We start from the raw sequence: 22,380 nt of genomic DNA, 5'->3' as shown, positions 1-22,380 counted from the left end.
AAGGGTCCTATTCACTCAGCCACAGCCTCTTTATTTCAGTTGGATCATTTTTTGGAGTTAAAAGAAGGGCTATGTTTAAATTTGGAGTAGGGGGAAAAATAAAGTTAGAAATCTTAGAGCAGACGAGCCCTTCACTAATTCCACTAATTAAAGCATTAATCACAGCTCCTGGGACTGAACCTCTGAATTTGAAGCTTCACTGAAGAATTTGTTGTAAGTGTCATGGTGTCTCAGGTGATTGAGGTTGCAGGAGGAACTGTTCATTCTTCCGTAAGTGGGGACATTACCCTCCTTTTTCTTTTGACATTCAGTCCCGAGTCCTTGGCTTGTGGTGGTCCCCTAGGCCCAAAGTTTTCTGCCCTGAATCCTGGTATTGTAGGCTCCCTGACCTGTTGAGTACTTAGGACCAAATTGCCTCTGGGCCTGGGGGAAGTGCTTCGTTGAGCTTTCAACTTTGTACTGTTTTCTTTCTGTTCAAAGAAAACACTAGTATAGGTTAAGCTGGCAGAGTGAGTCCTAAGTGACTGAGGGGCAAGTGTGACTCATTTCCTATTTGCAGATCCCCACACATTCTCAGGGACATGCTGCTTCAACTCAGTTTGCCTCCCTTCTGACTTTTATGTGGTCCCTGATACCTATTTCCACTTCAGCTTGAAGGCAGCGTTTTGTGCACTGTCTGCATGACATTGCTTGTGAAGGGCAGCGCTAACACTGCCAGTGCTTGTCCAGCTCTTCTGATACGGCTTTTGTATTTTTCCTAGGTCCTTTTTTGCGTGATTAACGCATCATGCTGTGATTTTACTGTATAAAGCATGTTCACACAACCTCATTTAAACCTACCAACAAAGCCGTGAAGGAGGCAAGGTGGTTATTTTATATCTCAGGAAGCAGATCCAGAGAGGCAGAATTTCAATGGAATCCCGAGGTCGCTGTTTACTTGCTTCCTTGAACCTCAGTTTCCCCATCTTTAAGGCTGGAGAACTAGATCTGTAAGCTCTGTTCGGTTCGGAGTGTGTCATTGCATTCATGATCCTGGAATAGGGCATGAAAGCCAGTGGCAGACACCCGAGACCTTAAGAAGTGTGTCCCATAGGGATGGCAAGGTGGTAAAGTTTATGCGAACAATAGTGTGAGGGATGCCTCTCCTTCCGGTCAGCCCTCCTCCAGGAGGCGCATGGGTGGTGGTAGCAAGTGGGAGTCTTGGGTGCCCTTTCTCGATTCTACAAGGTGGGAGCGGGAGAGAACCCAGCGACTGCACGACTGAATGACAGGGAGTGGCCCCACTGCCTCCAACATGGCAGCCTCTATCCAGCGAAGCCGGGTCCCCGCTTCCGGGTTCCGTACTGCCGGCCAGGCTACTTCCGGCAGCGCGATGGCTGGGTTCCCGGGACTCGAACGGAAGTTCCGGCGGGGGCGGCCGAGGGGGAAGAGTGTGTGTCTGCGGGAGAAAGAGGAGAATTGCCCAAGCGGCCTCGGAAGCCCCAGGGAGTGGAGGTAGCCAGCCGGCGGCTGCGAAGGAAGGGCATATGGGGGAGGTCGGCCTTGGGAGGGTCCCGGAGAGCGGGGAGGGGGACCGCGATAGGGGAGGATGGGGGTGGGGAGTGAGGTGCGAAGGCGCTGTCCAGTCTTGGGGACTTCGGGAGTGGAGTGGGGCTAGGCAAGGGGGTGTCTGGGTATAATGGGACAGACTTCGGGGTCGAAAGTAGAAGAGCCCATTGTGGGGCGGGGGCTTCCCCAGAGTCAAAGGTGCAAAGCCCCATTGTGGGCAGGTGCGAGTCCCGGGTCGGGGTAGAAAATGTTACTGGGGAGGGTGACCCTTGGTCAGAACAGAAGTTCCCATTGTGGAGAGCAGGAGATCCTGGGTCAGGGTGGAAGTTCTCAAGGTGTAGAAGGAGACAGATTGGGCCCCAAGGAGGGAGCCTGGGCGGGAGGTGCAAGTCCCCACGGTGGAGAAGGAAGGGAATCGCAGCTCAGGGCGGGAGGTGCGTTCCCCAGTGGGAAGAGGAGCCCCGGGTCACAGGTGAATGATCCCATTGTGGGGAGCTGCCCTCAGGGGCCAGAGATGGAAGGTGAGGCCAGTTGGGAGGGGTGGGCAGGCACTTGGAGGCAGGTAGTGGAAGCTTCCGGCGAGTTTGGAGGACGCCGGCGAGTTTGGAGGATGGGGAGGGGCCAGCCAGCCTGACATTCTTTTGTGTGTTTGGGAGTCCCAGAGCGTGGTCAAGCCGGGGCTCGTTTGCAGTCAGTGGCAGCAGCAGCAGGTAGCTCCGTTTAGGGGGGCGTGGAGCACCAGTTTGGGGTTGGGTGGAGTTCTTAACGCTATCTGGGGACATGGGCAGCCCCCTGGGGGTCTGGGAATGGATGGGCCAGAAACTGCTGTGAAGGCTGGATGCGGGCTGGGTCAGGGGAGGTTGAGATGGGGGTTGGAGGCGGCACTGAGTAGGGGATGGAAGCTCCTTTCCCTGGCATTTTTCTCTGTATTTCCCATAGGGCCGGGAGCTGGGGAGGCAGGGACCCAGGGATGATTGGAGAGGAGGGGGAAGGCACTGACCCCTGAGGAGTTAGAGGGGGAATGAAGCAGGCGTGCCGCTGCCTCCCCTCTGCCCCCTGCCCTACAGTCCCTGTGCCCTGCCTCTGCCTGTCTCCAGCAAGCTCAGATCCTGTGGTTGGGCCAGAACCAGAGACACATGTTCTGGGCCACTAGGGTGGCTGCCTTTGCCTTTCAACCCTGGAACTGAGGCAGACTTCCTTCCCCTGTGCCCTGGGACTTCTTGCCTATTTGTGCCCAAGACAGAACCTGGGTGCTGTGTGGGGCTGATGGCCTGGTGGCCTCTTGGGCCAGGAGTGTGTCCTGTGTCTGGTTTTGCTCTTGACCGCCACCCCTAATGTGTGCAGGCCCCCGCCGTGGAGCCGTGTGGTGTATGTGTGGTAACACCATGTCTGTGCCCCTGCTCACCGATGCTGCCACCGTGTCTGGAGCTGAGCGGGAAACGGCCGCGGTAAGGGTCCCCTTTCACGCACGGCCAGACACTGTGGGAGCAGCTGGAGGACCAGCTGGAGGGGGTGTGGGAAAAATGGAGGTGGCAATGATGAGCAGGGAGTATCCTGAGGCCAGGAAGCTCAGAGTAGTAACCTGTTTGCTACCTGGGTTCCTCCAGATCCTTGGGGGTGGGGGAGGGGTGGGCAGAAGTTGGAGAACCTAGAGGGAACCTTCCTGTCTCCCCATTTCCATCCTTTTCCAGGTTATTTTTTTACATGGACTTGGAGACACAGGGTAAGTGACTGAGGAGGGGTGCTTCTTAAGGAGGGGGCCTGGGCCCAGCAGCGGACTGGAGAGGCCTGTACGTCCATCCCCTTCTCTTTCTACCACATCAGAGCCTTTTCTCCCGTCCCTCCTACAGGCACAGCTGGGCTGACGCCCTCTCCACCATCCGACTCCCTCACGTCAAGTACATCTGTCCCCATGCGTGAGTGTCACCCCAGCAAGGGAGGGGCTGAGGCTGGGGATCATCTGGGGGTGGTCCTGGCATCCCAGGCCTGTTCTCTCCTGTCAGCTGCATCCTGGGGCTTGGGCTCAGGGCAGTCAGAAGTGGCATTTTCAGCCTTAGCTCCTGTGGAGCCCCCAGGAGTGGGGTCCAGCACCAACCCGCAGCTCTAGGGCCTCCTAGACCTGAGCTCTCCTAGAACCCACACCTCCCTTTGCCCCTTCCCCAAGTACTCACTGACTAGCTGGGACCCCGGCACACCAAGCGCTGGGCTCTGCTTCTCCATCGCTGGTGCTTTGCTCCAACCACAGCCTCCAGCCCCACGTGGCAGGTTGCCTGGCAACACCTTAAACACAGGCCCTGCCTGCTGGGAGGGCCCCCAGGGGCGGCGCGGCCCCACTCTGGGCTGTGGGCTGTGGCCTCGTCATTCCTCCTGAGCATGCTGGGCCCTCTGGCTGTCTCCCCAGGCCTAGGATCCCTGTGACCCTCAACATGAAGATGGTGATGCCTTCCTGGTGAGTCTGGGAGCAGGGCTAGGCAGGGGGACGAGGACACTTGGGCTGAGGGAGCTACAGGAGGCTGGCCGGCTGGGGTTTTCTATAGCTGCCTGTGCCTCTACTCCCCAGGTTTGACCTGATGGGACTGAGTCCAGATGCCCCAGAGGACGAGGCTGGCATCAAGAAGGCAGCAGAGAACAGTAAGACCCCAGCCCCTCCTCTGCCTCCTCCTTCCCCTGCCCCCCAGGAAAGCTCTGGGTGGTTCCTCAGCCTGGCTCCGTTCTTGGGCCCCTTGGCAGCTTCCCCCCACCTACTCATGCCCCCTCCCCCCAGTCAAGGCCTTGATTGAGCATGAAATGAAGAACGGGATTCCTGCCAATCGAATCGTCCTGGGAGGCTTTTCACAGGTGAGGGGAGAGGGGTGGGGGTGTGGGGGGTAGGGGTGGCAGGTGAGTGAGTTGTGCCGTCATGATTCCTCTCTTCTCCCTCCAGGGCGGGGCCCTCTCCCTCTACACGGCCCTCACTTGCCCCCACCCTCTGGCTGGCATCGTGGCATTGAGCTGTTGGCTGCCTCTGCACCGGGCCTTCCCCCAGGTGAATGTCCCCACTGACCCCCCCACCCTTTGGGTCTGCATCCTTGTGGCTTGGGGACTGCTGCAGCACTAGCTTTGCCCTGAGTCCTATCCGGCCCCCAGGCAGCTAATGGCAGTGCCAAGGACCTGGCCATCCTCCAGTGCCATGGGGAGCTGGACCCCATGGTGCCTGTACGGTTTGGGGCCCTGACGGCTGAGAAGCTCCGGTCTGTTGTCACACCTGCCAGGGTCCAGTTCAAGACATACCCGGGTGTCATGCACAGCTCCTGTCCTCAGGTCAGTGGGGGACCATTTCCCACTCCCACTTCTCTGCCTCCAGCCAGGAACCTCTCGTGATCCCCTCTTAATCCCCTCAGGAGATGGCAGCTGTTAAGGAATTTCTTGAGAAGCTGCTGCCTCCTGTCTAACTAGTCGCTGGCCCCAGTGCGGTGCCCCAGCTCATGGGGGACTCAGCAAGCAAGCCTGGCACCATCTTGGATCTGAGCCGGTCGAGCCCCTATCCCCACCGTTCCTGACCTGTCCTTCTCCCACAGGCCTCTGGGGCAGGTGGCAAGGCCTGGCCTGGCCTTCCTTCCTGGCCTCAGCCACCTGGCTCTGTCTGCAGCAGGGGCAGGCTGCTTTCTTATCCCATTTCCCTGGAGGCGGGCCCCCCTGGCAGCAGTATTGGAGGGGCTACAGGCAGCTGGAGAAAGGGGCCCAGCCGCTGACCCACTCACTCAGGACCTCACTCACTAGCCCCGCTTTGGGCCCCCTCCTGTGACCTCAGGGTTTGGCCCATGGGGCCCTCCCAGGCCCCTGCCCCAACTGATTCTGCCCAGATAATCGTGTGTCTCCTGCCTCCACTCAGCTGCTTCTCAGTCATGAATGTGGCCATGGCCCCGGGGTCCCCTTGCTGCTGTGGGCTCCCTGTCCCTGGGCAGGAGTGCTGGTGAGGAGGTGGAGCCTTTTGAGGGGGGCCTTCCCTCAGCTGTTTCCCCACACTGGGGGGCTGGGCCCTGCCTCCCGGTTACCCTCCTTCCCTGCAGGCCTGGAGCCTGTAGGGCTGGACTGAGGTTCAGGTCTCCCCTCAGCTGTCTCACCCCCACTTTGTCCCCACTCTAGAGCAGGGAGGCAGTGGGGGAGGAGTTGTGTCTCGTCTTCTGTCTCCATGTGGTTTTTGGGTGTTTTTCTTGTGTCCTGGATTCCGATAAAATTAAAGAAATTGCTTCCTCAGTGCTCAGGCCTGGCTGATTGTATTCCAGGGGTGGATAGTGACCATCTGTGAGAACCTGCCCCAGTGTAAGAAAACTTGTTTTTATTTTTAAATACTTTGGAAAGCTCTTTCAGAGCAGTATAAATGAGTGCCTGGGAGGAGGAGGTTTTGTTCCAGAGCCTTGCCCCCTCACTCGCTCTTGGGGGTCCTGATGAACTCTTGGACCCTGTGGAAGATAAGAGTTAGAGACCTCGGCCTCCTGGTCAGTGGAGCCCTTGGCCTCATGCCTGGTGGGATGAGTGGGCCCAGCTGGGGTTTGAGGTAGGGGAGGCCGTGGCTTGGCCCCAGCAGCTCCAGGGCCCTGGGTTCCTGCCAGAGGCTAGAGAGCAAGCAGCTGCTGCTTTTCCTGGTCCTTGGTAGGGGAGGGTCCTCAGGCCTGCGCGCCAAAGCCTGAAGGATTCTGCTTCTGCCAGCGCCACAGATCCTCACCTGCAACACGGCGAGGTGCGTGCTCAGGGCCCACGGTGGAATGCAGAGCCTCCCCACACTCCACAGCCTGCCCTGGGTGGTCATGCCCAGATCTGATCAGCCCCTCCCTGGCCCCTAACTGCAGGGGTCCGGCCAGCACTCACACATCCTGTCCAGTCCTAAGGCTGCTGTCCACCCCAGCTCCTTGTGGGCCAGGCTGGGGTTGGCGTAACAGGCTGCCACATCACCTTCCCGCCGTGCCACCACCTTGTACGGGATCTGCAAGACAGGAGGTAGTTGGAGCTTAGCTGAGCCGGCCCTGGCCCAGCTGCCGGCCAGGTCTTTAAGAAGCGAAAGTGCAGAGCAGCGGCTTGCCCGCAGGCACCTGGTGCTGGGTGCTGGGCAGGCTGAGGAGACTGGGCAGTGCCAGGTGCCCACAGGAGAGGTGAGTGGGAAGGGCCAAAGCTGCTGTGCTGCTGAGAGCTGGGTGGGGTGAGATGGGTGGGGCAGGGGGCCTACCTTCTTCCCAGAGGCCTTCTCCATAGCTTGGACCATCTGCAGCACTGAATAGCCTGTGCCCGTGCCCAGGTTGTAGATCTGCCCCGCAGAGAACAGGGTTTATGGAAGGAGCTGGACTGACCACCCCTCTGGGCCTCTCTGCCTGGATCTGGTCCCTCCCCTCCCTCATTTCTCCCTTCTCTTCCTACCCGGCAGCCACACTGCTCTTTCAGCTTCCTCAAGGCTGCAATGTGGCCCTTGGCCAGATCCACGACATGGATGTAATCCCGGACGCCTGCAGAGAAGGGAGTGTGTTGGATAGGGAGTCTGTTCCCCCTGACTCTCCCTCCTGGCTCCCACTCCTAGGTCCCCCTGGTCCTAGGCTCACCTGTGCCATCCTCTGTGTCATAGTCATCGCCAAAGACATTCAGGGCCTCCCGTCGCCCTATCGCCACCTGGAGGTGGAGATCAGGTCAGTTCCCCTCAGATCCCAGGCACCAACTATAACCCCAGGGTCACTCCTGTCCCTTCCCTTCTGCCTTACCTGGGAGATGTAAGGCATGAGGTTGTTGGGTATGCCCTGAGGATCCTCGCCGATGCAGCCAGAGGCATGGGCACCTGTGGGGTTGAAATAGCGCAGCAGCACTGCGTTCCAGGTCTGTGGAATGTGGGTCAGGCGGTGAGGCCAGAGGCACACGCAGTGTGTCCTAACTGAACCCAGAGCCCTCCCCATGCCTATTCTGTTTTTTTGAGATGGAGTCTCACTATGGCCCAGACTGGAGTGTAGTGGCCTGATGTGGCTCACTGCAACCTCCGCCTTCCAGGTTCAAGCAATTCTTATGCCTCAGCCTCCTGAAGAGCTGGGACCACAGGCACACACCACCATGCCGGGCTAATGTTTGTATTTTTAGTAGAGATGGGGTTTTACCATGTTGTCCAGGCTGGTCTCAAACTCCTGACCTCAGGTGATCTGCCCACCTGGGCCTCCCAAAATGCTGAGATTACAGGCATGAGCCACCGCGCCTGGCCAGTTGCCTATTCCTTATCTTTAGAAACAAGCAGGGGATGGGGCCCTCCACTGCAACTGCCTGAGCCTTAGCTTCCTCCTTAGCAGGGGTGTTCAGAATCCCACCCTCAGGCTCAGGGTGGGCCATCAATCAGTGGAGCCAGGGCGCTATCAAGGGGGCCCTCACCTTGTCTGCCTGGCACAGGTCCCGGATCATTTCCTCGATGAAGAACTTGGACTTGCCGTAAGGGTTGGTACAGCCACCCGTGGGGTGGGCCTCGTCCAGGGGCAGGTACTGGGGGTTCCCGTACACGGTGGCTGAGCTGCTGAACACCAGGTTCTTCACCCCATGGGCCTTCATGATCTGGCCATGGAGAGGTGGCGTCAGTGGCCTCCGCCTCACACATGACTCCCACCCTGTTACTCCACAGGAGAATGGGGCTGAGGTGGGGAAACTGAGACTGGGACATAAAGACCTGAGTCCAGGATGATAGAGCTTGGGCTCTGTGTTTGGCACTGCCTGCCAGACTGGGGCCTAGCTGGGCACCCTCCTAATGTCTCTGCCCTGCCCTCTCACCTCCAGAAGCTGGATGGTCCCAGTCAGGTTAACTCTGTAATAATCCAGAGGCTTCTGCACCGACTCGCCCACAGCCTTGAGCCCCGCAAAGTGGATGACCGCCATAAAGCTGTGCTGCAGGGGCGACATGGCCAGAGATTGCTCTACTGGCCTTAGTCCTTGGCAATGCCCCTGGCCTGCCTGCCTGCATCTACCTTTTTTTTCTTTTTTTGACAGTCTTGCTCTGTTGCCCAGGCTGAAGTGCAGTGGTGCCATCTCAACTCACTGCAACCTCCACCTCCCGGGCTCAAGCCATCCTCCCACGCCAGCCTCCCGAGTAGCTGGGACCACAGGTATGGGCTACCACACCCAGCTAATTTTTGTATTTTTCTGTAGAGATGGGTTTTCACCGTGTTGAGCAAGCTGATCTTGAACACCTGGGCTCAAGTGATCTCCTCACCTCGGCCTTCCAAAGTGCTGGAATTACAGGCGTGAGCCACTGTGCCCAGCCTGCACCCACTTTTTTTTTTTTTTTTTTTTTTGAGACGGAGTCTCGCGCTGTTGCCCAAGCTGGAGTGCAGTGGCCGGATCTCAGCTCACTGCAAGCTCCGCCTCCCGGGTTTACACCATTCTCCTGTCTCAGCCTCCCGAGTAGCTGGGACTACAGGCGCCCGCCACCTCGCCCAGCTATTTTTTTGTATTTTTTTAGTAGAGACGGGGTTTCACCGTGTTAGCCAGGATGGTCTCGATCTCCTGACCTCGTGATCCGCCCGTCTCCGCCTCCCAAAGTGCTGGGATTACAGACTTGAGCCACCGCGCCCGGCCTGCACCCACCTTTTTGAAGAGACGCTGTAGGGCTCCCTGGTCCAAAATGTCCATCTCCTCAAACTCCACAGAGCAGCCTGCCAGCTCCTGGACCCGCCGCAGGCTCTCAGGCAGGGAGCCCCCTCCTGGTAGGGTACATGTAGGCCACATCATCACGACATGGGGTGCTGTGTTCCCAGGGACTAGCCAGACACATGTTCCCCACCCGGTGGTGGAGGTGGAATCCAGAGTTTTGCTTCTGCCATCCCCTCAAGTAGTCCCAGCCCCACTGCCCTGCTCACCACGGAAGGCGTTATGGAAGTTGTCGATGACCACGGGTAAGTAGCCGGCCTCCAGCAGCTCCAGCACCGTGTGGCTGCCAATGTAGCCAGCGCCACCTGTTACCAGCACCTTCTCTGCCATGGCACCTGGCCCAGGATACAGAGTCTCAGAGGTGGCTTGGGCTGCCCGCTCAGAGCTTCCTTCCCACTGGAATCCTGTCCCCTACGCTCACTTTGGAAGGAGGCAGCAGTGTGCCCTAGGTACCAGGCTGGCTCAGAAGTCAGCCCTGGGGCAAGTCTGGATACTATCACTTTCTGGCCTTAGGAAATTAGCCTCTTGGCCTCAGTTTCTGCCTCTGTAAAACGGAGCTAATAACTGTATAAACATCATGAGGCAGTGTGAGGGTTCAGTGAGGTGATCTTAAGGGCCCACCACAGCAGAGCTGGGGAGACTGATACAGGCACCTTATTTTCTAGTTCCACTTGTCTTGGAGTTGGAAAGATGGAATCTGAGGATCCACACTTCTTTCTCCAAGGTGACTGAGGAGTGGAGAGTCCTGGGTAGAAGGAAAATGGCAGCAGGATTGGGACTCCAGGGTCCCAGGAAGGAGTGTTCTCTGCTCAGACCCAGGCCTGTCCAATGCCTCCACCTTCGCTAGGTGTAAATTGGCACCTGGGCTCAGTGACTAATACTTCCTGCTCTAGGCGGCCCCCACCCCCTTTCCCTCAAGGGTCAGCTAGGAGGAAGCAGGAAATAGATCACATGGTCTCAAGGATGAGGTCTTTGCCAGGCAGGCTGAGGCCAGCTCAAGGGCAACCACACCGTGGTTGGTCCTGGAGCGGGCCCCACCCAACCCTCGCTCAGTCTCTGCCCATGCCAGGGCCAGCCCGGTCACTCCTGGCTCGGAGTTAGGAATGCCGCCCAACTTAGGCCTCTCTGGGTAGGCCGTGTAGACGTGGACTTGGCCAGGTGCGCACCTCCACCCTGAACAAACTGCGGGCAGAACGGGCGGGACGGGGAGGAAGCCCCAGACACTGAGGCCTTTCATTCCCAGCGACCGGGCCAGCTGCCGCCTTCCTCCACGCTGCCTCTATCCCCTTTTGGGCTCACGCAGCCCCAACTCACTTGACCAAGAGCTCTCTGTGTGCCAGGCTCTGCACCGGGCACTTTTGCATGATTTTCCTGAATTCCCCCAGCATCTCGGTGAGGCAGGTGTTATCACTGGCATTTTACAGATACAAACACTAGGGTCAGAGAGGTGAAACAGTTTCCCTTCGGTCCCACAGCTGGCGACAGCGGGCTGGAATCGGGATCGCCAGGCTTGCAGCCCGGCCCCCTCCCCAGGCGGCTCGCCCTTCCCCCACCGCTCCCCGCTGGACTCTGCCCGCCGCGCGGAAGCCGCCCCCGCCCCCGCCCCGCGCCCGGCGCGGACCCCGAAAGTGGTGGCAGAGAGGCCCTGGGAGGCAGGAAAGCTGGTCTGAGCCCGGCTGCGCCCCAGATCCGCGGAGTGACCTTGCTCAGCCGTCGCCCCCTCGGTTTTCCCAGTCTGTCTGCTGGAGGAAAGGGGAGCCGGGCCGTGGGCACTCTAGGGCGGCTGGGTCTCAGGCTGGGCTTTGGGCTGTGGCGCGGAGCGGCGCCGAGCTAGGAGTCCCCAGGCCGGGAATGAATGAACCCCGGCCGCCCCAGCCCAGGCAGCGGGGAACTGGGACAGAGGGGGCGGGCCTGCCCCGTAGGGACTCTGCCAGGAACGCGACCCGACCCTCGGAAACTCCCTCGCTCCCCGCGGACTCCCCGGCCCCTCGCGAGCCCACCCGGCCCTCCATTCCGCCTCCCGAACCTGCTCGGGTTCCCGCGCCCCGCACTGGCTCCAGAGGCACCGCCTCCTGCGCCCGAGCGGCGGGCCCTTTAAGTGCTGACGGCCCACCCCGACCTCGCTCCTCCACGCCCCCAAGGAAACGTGTCACTCGGGTTACGGCCACTACGGGGACGCCGGGAGGACAAAAGATCTCTGCGCTGTGACTGCGACTGCGCGGCGCACGCCCACGGAAAGCGGAAGTGGGCGGTGCCACCCCGCGAGGGGCGCAGCTGGTGCCAGGTCCCGGAAGCGGTTGGGTCCCTGCCGGTGCCCCGGGTCCCCAGGCCAGCTTGTCCCAACCCCTGGAAGAGGGCCGCGCTTCCGAGGGGGCAGGGGGCAGAGGGTAGGGGGCCCACGCCTCCGCCCCACTCTGACCCGTAGGTTTTCAAACTTGCCGGTGTCTACCAGACCCTGAATTCAAAATCTTGAACTACCCGATCCCACGGGACTAAGACAGGAGAGGGTCGCAGGGGGCCGTGGTGCCGGAAGTCCAGTCTGCAAATAATGGAGGAAGCTGTCAGGCCACACTAGCGGTTCCGGCGTCCTTGGCTCTCAGCCCTCACCGCGGCCCACACCTGCCGGGAATGCTCTGCACTCTGCCTGCCACGACGGCAGGTTAGAAAATGATTTTGTTTGTTTACAATGAAAAGTAGTAGAGCTAAAGGATAATATGCACAAAATGTGACATCCTGCGTGATGAAACCAGAGCAAAGGAGCCCTAAATGCAGGAGCGCACAGGTGTCCCCGCAGCCGAGAATCAGCGCCTGACCGCAGAGCCCGGGGGAACCGACAGGTGAGCGCTCCCGGGCCTGAGAACACCAGGGAGAGGCCGGGCCACCGAGGTCCAAAGCAGCAAGTGTGCCCTCGGGGGAGCTTGTGCAATAGCCCCAGTCACAGAGGCAAAGCTCAGAAACAACCCTGTCGGGTGTTCTGGCCAGCAACTGCTGCAAGCAGCCTCCTGAGTAAGCCCAAAGCCACTGATTTCCAGTCACTATGGATTTGGGGCTCAGGTGGGGAAACAGGGAGGAAATGCAAAGATTAATAAACTAGTTCATAGTCTCCATTTTCCTCTCAGAGTGCAACATGGTAAAGTATTTTCCTCCCCCACGCTCATGTATACACACAGCTGCACAACCGAATGCCGGAATGATTCTGTGCCATTCAACCTTTAATTACATAAGCTGTTTTCAAAAATCACATTCAGCGTGGAGATTTTCTAGAGATGCTGGAGTTGGCAGATGGCCAGCACGAAGCTCTCCACTTTCCACAAATGGTCTCTGCCAGCTTGGGAAGAAGCCCCATGACCTGTGTCCTGAGAAGTCAGAGAGCAAGGGCCCCAAGGCCATGGCAGGGTGGAGCTGTGTAGAGGGCGGCCAGGTGGCCAGCTCACAGATTCCATCCAGAGAGGAGACTCAAGGATCATGCCAAGTAGGGAATGGGGTTCCCACATGTCCTCAGGGATTCAACTCCTGGGCCAGGGTCCATAATGAAGGGAGACTTCAGCCCTCAAAGCCTCTTGCTCCTACTCAGGTCTGGGCAGGGGGTCCTGCTGCCAAGCAGCTCCTCCTGCCCCTCACCTGCTTTCTGCCAGGAGAGACCTCTGTGTAGAGCTGGCTGTGAGGTACCTGCACCATTTAACCTCATTCTCATTTCCGTGTTCCCATCCATGGATCATCTGTGTGTGCACCTATTTCCATACCATCCCCAGGGCTTCAGGTGGGCAAGGGGCTCAGAGTTTACAGGTAGCCTGAGCCACTTTGGAGCTAGTTTTTCTGTTCAGGGCTTGACAGATAAAGTTCCCAGCTTCCAGAAGCTTCTGGAGATTCACACCCTTTGAGAAACAAGTTAGAGGATGTGGTAAGTCATGGGCATAGCCCTCAACACCAGGGAAAACATCAGCATGGATAGACAACTGTGGTACTGAAAAAGTAAAGGTGACGATAAACAGGCTTTTTCCTTGACAGCGGGGCACCAGCTGCCTGTGAGTTCCTGTCTGTCTGGCACCTGGATTATTCCTCTGACTCCCCCTCATGTAAGATGCCCAATCTGTATAATGGTTTGTAGTGCCACTACCAGGGCACAGATCTCATCAGTCTTGTTCAGTACTCCCTCTTCAGGGCCCAGCACAGGGCCTGGCCCACAGAGGTAAAAAACTGATATTCAAGTGAGGATTGTGAGACAGAGAGGGAGGGATAAAAACACCAACTGAAAGGGCCAGGCAGAAACCCTCTGTTCATACAGTAGCTCATATTTGCTGAAATGCACTCGGTGTTCAGCTCTGTGCTAAGCATTCTACATGAGGTTTCTTTTTATTTTTTTATTTTTTGGAGATAGAGTTTTGCTCATGTCGCCCAGGCTGGAGTGCAATGGCGCGTTCTCAGCTCACTGTAACCTCCACCTCCCGGGTTCAAGTGATTCTCCTGCCTCAGCTTCCTAAGTAGCTGGGGTTACAGGTGCCCGCCACCACACCCAGCTAATTTTTGTATTTTTAGTAGAGAAGGGGTTTCACCATGTTGGCCAAGCTGGTCTCCAACTCCTGACCTTAGGTGATCTGCCCGCCCTGGCCTCCCAAAGTGCTGGGATTACAGGCGTGAGCCACCGTGCCCAGCAATTTTTCTATTATTAGTAGAGACAGGGTTTCACCATGTTGGCCAGGCTGGTCTCGAACTCTTGACCTCAGGTGATCCACCCGCCTTGGCTTCCCAAAGTGCTGGGATTACAGGTGTGAGCCACCGCGCCTGGCCCTCTACATATATCTTCTTACTTAATCCTCACAATGGCTCCATGAGATAGATAGCATTATTCTTCCCATTTCTTAGGTTCAGAGAGATGAAATGATTTGTCTGAGGTCTCATAGCCTGTGAGTGGCAGGAGTAGGCTTTAAACCCAGTTCCATCTGATCCTCAAGCACAGATGCTAGTCTGCTTCCGTCCCACCACTGAGGGCCCTGGTGGACTCTGGTAGATCCCTGGTGAGCTGTTTAACGCTACTGTCCGCATTGTACAGAGAACAAAACAAAGCCAAGAGAGAACTGACTCATTTCAGGTCATGAACCTGACCCTTCCCAGGGCCCCTTCCATGTTCCCTGGTGTCTCCTAGGACTGAACTGTCAAAGTCACCCTGACACTCCAGCCTTCTTGTGCTCATGCGTGTGGCCTCACTCAACCCTACTCTCACAAACATTAAAACATTAGATCAAATATCCATAATCCCTGGCACCCTGTCCCTCTTTTGTTTTGTTTTGAAGAGACAGGGTCTTGCTCTTTCATCCACGCTGGAGTACACTGGCAGGATCATAGCTCACTGCAGCCTCAAACTCCTGGGCTCAAGTGACCTGCCTCAGCCTCCCAAAGTGCTGAGATTATAGGCATGAGCCACTGTGCCTGGCTAACTCTTTCCCTCTTTACTCCTCCACACTTTAACAACCCCAAATACCCCCATCTGCTTTTGTTCTCAGCTTCAGGCCAAGCCCTGGTCAGTTCAGGGCTGTCGCCACCAGGGGGTGGGCGGGCTTACCGTGTGAATGCCCAAGCCCTCTAGCATGTAGACCAGGTCCTCCGTGGCCAAGTTTCCTGATGCTCCCTGTGCATAGGGACAGCCTCCAAGTCCTGCCACAGAAGAGTCCACGACACTCACTCCCATCTGGAAACATAAGGATGGTGAAACACGGTTGGCACTGGGGACAAGAGCCCACAGAGCTGGGCCTTGCAAACCTCCCAAGCGTCTGTTGCCTGAAATTCTAGAGTCATTCTTTGCTTTGGCTTATGATTCTGTTGACACGAAAATCCCACAGAGACAGTGCTTCTCCCTTTAGTTTCTGCTACACTGTTTCCTCTGCCAGCAGTATCTTTCCTTTCATGGTGGACTCTTACCCTTTAGGTTCCAGTCTGAAAGCTACCTGCTCAGGGAGACCTTTTCTGATCACCAGCCTGACCCCCTCCCAATGCTGAGATTTCAGACCTCTGTTGTTTACTGTGGTTCATTTGTTACCCCCCGCTTACCCCCTACCACCTCCAGGCTGGTCTCACTCAGTCAGGGCCTTGTCACATGAGGCTCACATCCCATCTTCCCAGGTCAGTCACCTCCCACTCTCCCAAATGACTATTTCACTTTCTCCTCTCTTGTTAAACCTCTGTCACCCCCTTCCCCATCCTCATTCTCATCTGCTGCTTTATGGAAATGAATGCAATCAAAAGAGATGTCTCCACTGACTCCCAACGTCACCTCTACCCACCTGCCTACATCTGGGCCTACAGAACCACTGTCCCTCATGCTGCCTGAGATGGACCCCGAGCTCCTAGCCAAGGCCAACCTCTCCACCTTGGCATGAGGCCCATTCCCACCTGCTTCAGAATGTGCTCCAGTAAATCTCTCTCTCCCTCTCTCCTGCAACCTGTTACTCCCCTCCACTGGGTCATCCTCACACAGCCTGCGATCTCTCCCATCTTTTACAAACCTTTTTGGAACCCTCTAACCTCCCATTTCTTTCCCCCCATTCAAAGCAAAGTCCCTCAAAAGAGCTGTTCCCATTTAACATCTACCATTCCCACTTGAACCCATTTGAAACAGGTTTGCATCCCCACAACTCCTCCACTGAAACAGCTCTAGTCAAGGCCACTGGTGGCCTCCATGTAGCTAAGTACAAAGGTCAAGTGTCTTCATCTTTGCACTTGACTAGCTGCATCATCTTGGACACCTTCTCCGTGTGGCTTCCAGGGCTCCACATCCCTTGGTTTTCCTCCTAGTGCTCTGGCCTCTCCTGAGGCCTCGATCCAGTCTTTGCTGGCTCTTCCTCACCTCCCTGATCTTGGCTGGAGCCCTTACTGCTCACTCCTCAGACAGCTTCTCTATCTCCACTCCCTCCCAGTTCATTGCACCCAGGTTAACATACCTGCCTATAGATGTCTCGAGCTTCACAGATCAGACTGCTGAGATCCGGTCATGGACCTCCGCCCTCCAGGTCTCCTTGCCATGTCTCTCACCTGGATTGCTGTAGGCTCCAAACTGGTTTTTCTGCGTCTATAGTGTATTCTCTACACAAGAGCCAGAAGAGCCTCTTTTCTTTCTTTTTTTTTTTTTTTTTTTTTGATAAGGAGTCTCGCTCTATTGCCCAGGCTGGAGTGCACTGGCACTATCTCAGCTCACTGCAAATCACTGCAACCTCCACCTCCCGGGCTCAAGTGATTCTCATGACTCAGCCTCCCAAATAGCTGGGATTACAGGCCCCCACTACCACACCCAGCTAATTTTTATATTTTTAGTTGAGATGGGGTTTCACCATGTTGGCCGGGTGGTCTCAAACTCCTGACCTCAAGTGATTCACCTGCCTCAGCCTCCCAAAGTGCTGGGATTATGGGTGTGAGCCATCGTGCCCGGCCGAGGAGCCTCTCAAAGGGAACATTCAGATCATCTCCCTCCCCGCCCCTGCTCAAGACTCTCTGTTAGCTTCCCAGCTCAGTCTGAAAGAGTCAAAGTCCTACAGGGCCCCCGATCTGGCCTTCCTCTAACCCTGACATCTCTGCCCCCTTCTCCTCGGTCACACTGCTCCTGCCACATGCCTCCTCCTGATCCCTGAACATGGCAAGCACACTCCTCCCTCAGGGCTCTGTGCCTGCTTTCCTGGGTGGGGCTCCCTTCCCTCCCGCTCCCTGCTAGGGGTCCGCAGGGCTCACTCCCTTGCTTCCCTCGGGTCGCTCTCAAATGCTTCCTTCTGAGTGAGGCCACTCTACAGAAAGGCCTGGCACTGCCTTAACCTGCTTCATTTTTCTCCACAGTGCTTATGAGCACCTGGCCTGCTGTATGTTTATGTGTTTATTTATTATCTGCCTCATCGTACTAGAGTGTCAGCCTCATGAGGTCAGAGACTCTGTTTTGGTCGCAGCTGAATCCTTAATGCTAAGAACAGTGCCGAGCACACTAGGCACTGTCAGGTTAGGTTTTAATAGGTGAATAAATGGTCTGACAATGTGTTATTTACACGCCTGTAATCTTCCATCCGTCTTCCCCACCCACCATGACATGAGCTCCCAGAGGGCAGGGATTGGGTTTTGTTACTATTATCTAAGTCAGCACTTAACCTGGCACATCGATCCATATTCCTGAAATAACTGATGGAAGAGGGAGGTCAGAGGAAGCTGCTGCCAGACATCATACAGATCAACCTGTTCCCTGATAAATTTTCAAAAAGGGGATTCTGAGACATCATTGCCAAGAAACAGAGAAGCACAGAGGAGCAGGAGTGTCCCGAGCCTAGTCAGGATGGAGTTTTGCCTCAGACTCACCTGGGCTGTGCAGAATTCCCCTTTACCTGCCTGGCAAGGTCTAGGAGGGGAAGTCACTCTTCCTGACTGCCTGGCCGAGAAACGCATGAGCTGAAGGAAAGCCCAGGAGTCATGGCGGAGTGTCACAGTAAGCCGAGAAATGAGGAGACCACAGAGCTATGAACCTTAACCTTGACAGCCACAACTCTGAGGAAACCGGCCCAGAATGTAACAGACTCACCTGGCTTAGACACGAACTTCTAGGGGATAATTGAGAGGAAAAAAAAAGTGTCTGGGACTGCCATCACTATCCTAGAGATGGAAGGGTAGGCCAGTGCTACAGCAAGGTAGCCGTGGTCAGACACCAAGAATGTCCCTTCTATCTGGCTGCCAGCCAATGGATCACCATTCTGGACCAGCCCATGAGAAGCAAACCTCAAGGAAAACTAAATCTGAGGGGAACGGCATTAAAGCCTCTCTCTCTGAGTGACCTCTGCTGGCCTCTCTACCTCCTGTCTCCTCACTTGCTTCCGCTACACACTCGCACACTCACAACCCTGTAGGTTGTATGAGTCCTCCCTGAACCCTACATCAGTCCTGAGGTGCAGTTCTGCCCAGTCACCTTTCCTCTTCCCTCGCCAGCAGCTTACTTTATATCCTTCAAGCTTCACTCAGGCCTTTTCTGCAAATCCTCCTAGATCTCCTCAGCTGGGATGGAGCCCCTCTAGGCTTCCTGAGCCCCATGCTTCCTCCCTTCATGGCATCTGTCATAATGCAGCAGGATTGCCATGTAACTCCCGTAACTGTCTCCCTAACACAGAGGTGTACACTTCACATCTGAGCGGGGTCACCATGACAATGTCCACCATTGCCCGCTCAGAACCTGGCATACTGGCATCAGTAAATGTTTGCTGAAAGAATAAATGATAACAAGCTGTCCTGCCCACCATGACCTTTGGGAGAATGGGCATATGATTTTGATTACCTGCAGGGCCATCAGGGTGTTGGCCAGGGCTTGGCCATAGGTGTCATGGCAGTGGACAGCCAGGGCAGCCGGAGGCACTTCCTGCATGACAGCAGACAGCATGTCTTTCATGATCCCTGGGGTGCCCACACCAATGGTGTCCCCCAGGGAGATCTCATAGCAGCCCATTGAGTAGAACTTCTTGGTGACCTAAGGAAGCAAGCAGGCACTTGGAGGATACAGAATCCACCAGCCAGGGGATCCATGCACTCAGAAGCCGGGGACCTTTGCCTGGACAGAACACTTCTGTGTATGAGGCACTCAATTCCTACCGGATGACATGCTCCTCACAACTCCAACTACCTATGATCAGGAGGCGGAGGCTTAAGGGGCAGAGCCAGCCGCTGGAGCCAGCCCACAGTCCTGAAGCTCCAACCCCTGTGCTTTCCTCCCTACCTGTGCCCCTCACACTTCAGTCTTTCACTTACCACCGTCACATCATACTGTCAGACCCAGGTGCTGGAATCAGTGAAGTTGATTCCTTCTGTGTCATTTTATCCTCAGCAATAAAATCCATGAAATCATGGGTCTGAGATGCTAGTTACATTTTTTTTCTTTTTTTTTTTTTTGAGACAAGTTCTCACTCTGTCATTCAGGCTGGAGTACAGTGGTGTGATCTCGGCCTCTCAGGCTCAAGCAATCCTCCCACCTCAGCCTCCCAAGTAACCTGGACCACAGGTGTGTACCACCATGCCCAGCTAATAGTATATATATAATGTATATAATATATAATACATATATTATGCATATAATTATATATTATGTATATAATTGTATATGTAATATATAATGTATATATGTAGTTATATACAATACATGATATACATTATGATATATAATGTATATTATATAGACATTAATTATATATAATTATAGACATTATATAATTATATATAATTATATACATTATATTATATATGTACAATATATATATTTTTTGAGACAGTCTTGCTCTGTCACCCAGGCTGGAGTGCAGTGGCACAATCTCAGCTCACTGCAACTTCTGCCTCCTGGGTTCAAGTGATTCTCCTGTCTTAGTCTCCCAAGTAGCTGGGATTATAGGCACCTGCCACCACTCCCCGCTAACTTTTTGTATTTTTAGTAGAGACGGGGTTTCACCATGTTGGCCAGGCTGGTCTTGAACGCCTGACCTCAGGTGATCCGCCTGCTTCGGCCTCCCAAAGTGCTGGGATTACAGTCGTAAGCCACCATGCCTGGCCAATAGTTATATTTTTTAATAGAGGTACATCACTATTTAAATTTTTAGAAGCCCATTTGCACACCTCTAAAACCACTGCAAAATGGGTCCATATTGGAATAGGTCCAATATGGGTCCAACTGGAATAAGCCATACTGGAAGAGGGTTGGCACCTAATCCCATATGACTGGTGAACTTAAAAAAAAGATGGCCTCACCCAAGGAGCTGCTGCCAGCATGGGGCTGCTGGACAAGGTGCGGAGGGATGTGGCGGGGCAGGGGGACCAGAAGACACCAATGATCTGCTAGATAAATGAAATGGTGATGTCATTTCCCCCAGCGGCCCTGCACAGAGTGGGGCAGCAGTGGCTGGCCTTTAGGGGGCAGCAGGGTGCAGGGGAAGGAGCAGACCCTTGAAGTCACGAGATGCTGGGTTAAAGTCCTAGTTCTGCTGCTCACTAGCTGTGGGCCTTGGCAAGGAACTTAACTTTTCTGAGCTTCAATTTCTGCTTCGGAAAAATGGTGATGACCATTTGGTCATATGGCAAGGACTGGTGCAACTGAGGCTAAGACCTGGAGCAGGGCAGCTACTCTCAAGAAACAGTTGCTACTGTTACCATTCCCCCTATCTGGATGCCACAAAGTATTCTGGGAAGAAGCGGGCTTTGGAGGGAGACAAAATGGGGTTTGATGCCTGATTTCACCATTTGTAACCTGTGGCAAATTATTTAGTGTCAGTTTCCTCAACTGTAAAAGGGAATAATAACACCAAATTTGCACAGTGGTTTTGAGGACTAAATGACGTAAGTTCTTGGGCTGGTCAAACTCAATTCCTGTGCCGTGTTCTTCTCAGTGTTGACCTGGTGACTGTTCAGAGGACATCAGGGTTGTGGCCTTTCAATCACTACAAGGAACTGTGGGAACTCCTGGGTAAGGAGCCTCTCCTCAGAGAATCACCTCAACGACCAGACTGGAAACTGAATCAGAGGTTTTCAGGCTGGGTAGAGGCCAGGGGCTTCAAGGACTACATGTCCAGCTAGGAGGGGGTCCTCCAGGGAGCAAGTGCAGGGCTGTGCTCACGGGGGGGAGCTTAATGAAGGAGCTGGGTGAATGAATGAAATCAGGAACCTGCAGGAAAGGGTGGGGAGAGGAACCTATGCACTCAGGGGCAGACAAGGTGGCCAACCCTCACCAAACCCCCCACCCTGACACATGCACACACCTCAGCTACTTTAGCTGGGGAGATCTTCCCTTCATAAGGGCAGCCAAGCACACAGGAGACGTACCTGTGGGAAGACAGGGGAGGAATGAGGTCAGTGTCCTGAGCTCTTTGGCTAGCAGAACTGAAGCAGGGCATTTAACACACATTTCTGATCAGTGTGCAATCAACACCTGCAGCTGGGCGGAGGAAGGGCAGGGATGGTACAACTCAGTGCCAGCAGGAGGCAGTAGAGAGCAATGGCAGGGAACTGGGGGACAATGGACCTACAGTTCAGGAAGCAGAAGTTGCACAGGCCTCAGGAGTGGCAGCCAAGGATTTACAATAAGCGGAGGAGGAGGAGCTAGACAGGGCAAGGAGAGTAAGCAGCTGGGTTGTACGGTGGGGAGACGGAGCAAAACTACGTGCCAGAGGAGCTGGGGCCAGTAATCCAGAAGGAGACCAAAGACTGGGTAAAACCAAACTCAGAACAAGAGCTAAGTTGGATATGAGTCAGTAATAGGCTGCGCTGGCCTGAGGGCCAAGGGATGAGCTGCCCCAGTGAGTTGCTAGAAGATTCATTCATTCATTTATTCGCCTGATGTTTACTGAGTTGCCTGCTATGTGCCAGGAACTGGCATAGAGCAGTGGGCAAGGCTGATAAGGTTCCTGCCCTCTCAGAGCTTATCTCAAGTTAGGGAGATGGCCAATAAAAAGGCAACCAAGTAAGTAATGGAGAAACTCTCAGAAGTGATGTGCTACAGAGGAAAGATGGGAAATGACAGAACAAGTGGAGGCCAGCTGTAGTGAGGATCCAGAAAAGACCCCTCTGAGGACAGGATGTTGGAGCCGAAAGAAGCTGGGGGTCTGTGAGAAGAGCATTCCAGGCAGAGAGAAGAGCCTGGAGAAAGCCGTGAGACAGAAGAGCCAGGCGTGCTCCAGACAGAACAAAGGATAGCTGAAGCAGAGAGAGCAAGGGGAAAGGAAGTATGAGATGAGGAGGTCAGCAAGGTGGGCACAGGTCTGATCATGGGTCTTAGGGCTATGGTAAGGAGGGTAGATTTTGGATGTGGGTGACTTCTATTCCCACCCACCCTCTTGGAGCTGAGATGTATTCAAAACCCTTTAGAGTCAAGCAAAGTATTCTGCATATTAAGAGGCTATAGATAATTTTTAATAAACATTCTATAGATAAATAATTTCAGACTCAAAGATCTCAGCGTACTTTTCCATTTTGATGCTCCCACTTATTCTCCAACCACTGCTGAGCAAGAAAAAGGTAAGAGAGATGCTTAGAAAGACACAGATCTGGAAGTCGGACTGATGTTACTGGAGCCCCTGCTTCCCCATTCATCCACCTGCCCGTCAGTGACTGAGTGCCCACTGTGTGCTAGGCCCCAAGCTGGGAGAGTGGAGCACCCCAGGGACTGGGAGAGATGTGGGCTTTGCCCTCAGGGAGTGCATGGTC

At 55.1% G+C, this 22,380-nt stretch overlaps 3 protein-coding genes and 1 long non-coding RNA gene across 43 annotated transcripts in view; 1 reads left to right on the top strand and 3 right to left on the bottom strand.

Moving 5' to 3' along the window:
* Positions 1 to 10: 10 nt before the first annotated feature.
* LOC141408641 (uncharacterized) lies at positions 11 to 3,791 on the bottom strand. Its single transcript, XR_012424606.1, has 2 exons — positions 3,720 to 3,791; positions 11 to 470 (listed from the first exon to the last, which is right to left on the bottom strand). It is a non-coding gene; the product is annotated as an uncharacterized lncRNA (long non-coding RNA).
* On the top strand, positions 1,387 to 5,787 carry LYPLA2 (lysophospholipase 2). Of its 4 annotated transcripts, none has more exons than XM_005544459.4 (10): positions 1,387 to 1,494; positions 2,893 to 2,996; positions 3,240 to 3,271; positions 3,399 to 3,464; positions 3,950 to 3,997; positions 4,109 to 4,179; positions 4,313 to 4,386; positions 4,472 to 4,573; positions 4,675 to 4,848; positions 4,929 to 5,787. In XM_005544459.4, the coding sequence occupies exons 2-10, from the start codon at positions 2,919 to 2,921 to the stop codon at positions 4,977 to 4,979; spliced, it is 696 nt and encodes a 231-aa protein (XP_005544516.1). In that variant the 5' UTR covers positions 1,387 to 1,494; positions 2,893 to 2,918; the 3' UTR covers positions 4,980 to 5,787. The 4 variants fall into 4 exon arrangements, with proteins under 4 accessions (XP_005544516.1, XP_065383939.1, XP_015296391.1 ...); XM_015440905.4 differs by lacking the exon at positions 1,387 to 1,494 and adding an exon at positions 2,192 to 2,258; XM_065527867.1 differs by lacking the exon at positions 3,240 to 3,271.
* GALE (UDP-galactose-4-epimerase) lies at positions 5,471 to 11,259 on the bottom strand. Of its 24 annotated transcripts, none has more exons than XM_065527790.2 (13): positions 11,216 to 11,259; positions 10,504 to 10,599; positions 9,843 to 9,934; positions 9,399 to 9,524; positions 9,127 to 9,242; positions 8,314 to 8,427; positions 7,924 to 8,100; positions 7,275 to 7,388; positions 7,119 to 7,185; positions 6,940 to 7,025; positions 6,752 to 6,829; positions 6,397 to 6,511; positions 5,471 to 5,990 (listed from the first exon to the last, which is right to left on the bottom strand). In XM_065527790.2, exons 4-13 carry the CDS (start codon positions 9,517 to 9,519, stop codon positions 5,782 to 5,784), a joined length of 1,197 nt encoding a protein of 398 aa, XP_065383862.1. In that variant the 5' UTR covers positions 9,520 to 9,524; positions 9,843 to 9,934; positions 10,504 to 10,599; positions 11,216 to 11,259; the 3' UTR covers positions 5,471 to 5,781. The 24 variants fall into 24 exon arrangements, with proteins under 24 accessions (XP_065383862.1, XP_065383866.1, XP_065383868.1 ...); XM_065527794.2 differs by lacking the exon at positions 11,216 to 11,259 and adding an exon at positions 10,891 to 10,930; XM_074017057.1 differs by having other exon boundaries at positions 5,845 to 6,253.
* Positions 11,260 to 12,380: 1,121 nt separating this feature from the next.
* Positions 12,381 to 22,380, bottom strand: part of HMGCL (3-hydroxy-3-methylglutaryl-CoA lyase) — a 41,572-nt gene continuing 31,572 nt past the window's right edge. For 7 of the 14 annotated variants that reach the window (XM_045378212.2, XM_074017160.1, XM_045378216.2 and 4 more), the window contains 4 exons: positions 20,937 to 21,000; positions 18,479 to 18,667; positions 14,750 to 14,875; positions 12,381 to 13,064 (listed from right to left, as the gene is read on the bottom strand). In XM_045378212.2, the coding sequence (XP_045234147.1) occupies positions 12,963 to 13,064; positions 14,750 to 14,875; positions 18,479 to 18,667; positions 20,937 to 21,000 (481 nt within the window). In that variant the 3' untranslated portion in view covers positions 12,381 to 12,962. Of the gene's footprint in view, positions 14,223 to 14,749; positions 14,876 to 18,478; positions 18,668 to 20,936; positions 21,001 to 22,380 lie in introns of all 14 variants that reach the window. The other 7 variants (XM_074017144.1, XM_045378220.3, XM_074017163.1 and 4 more) reach the window with 3 other exon arrangements.

Source organism: Macaca fascicularis, chromosome 1, assembly GCF_037993035.2.
Source record: "Macaca fascicularis isolate 582-1 chromosome 1, T2T-MFA8v1.1".
Lineage (NCBI taxonomy): Eukaryota > Metazoa > Chordata > Mammalia > Primates > Cercopithecidae > Macaca > Macaca fascicularis.
Note: the sequence above shows the minus strand (reverse complement) of the source record. Positions and strands in the feature narration are given on the sequence as shown.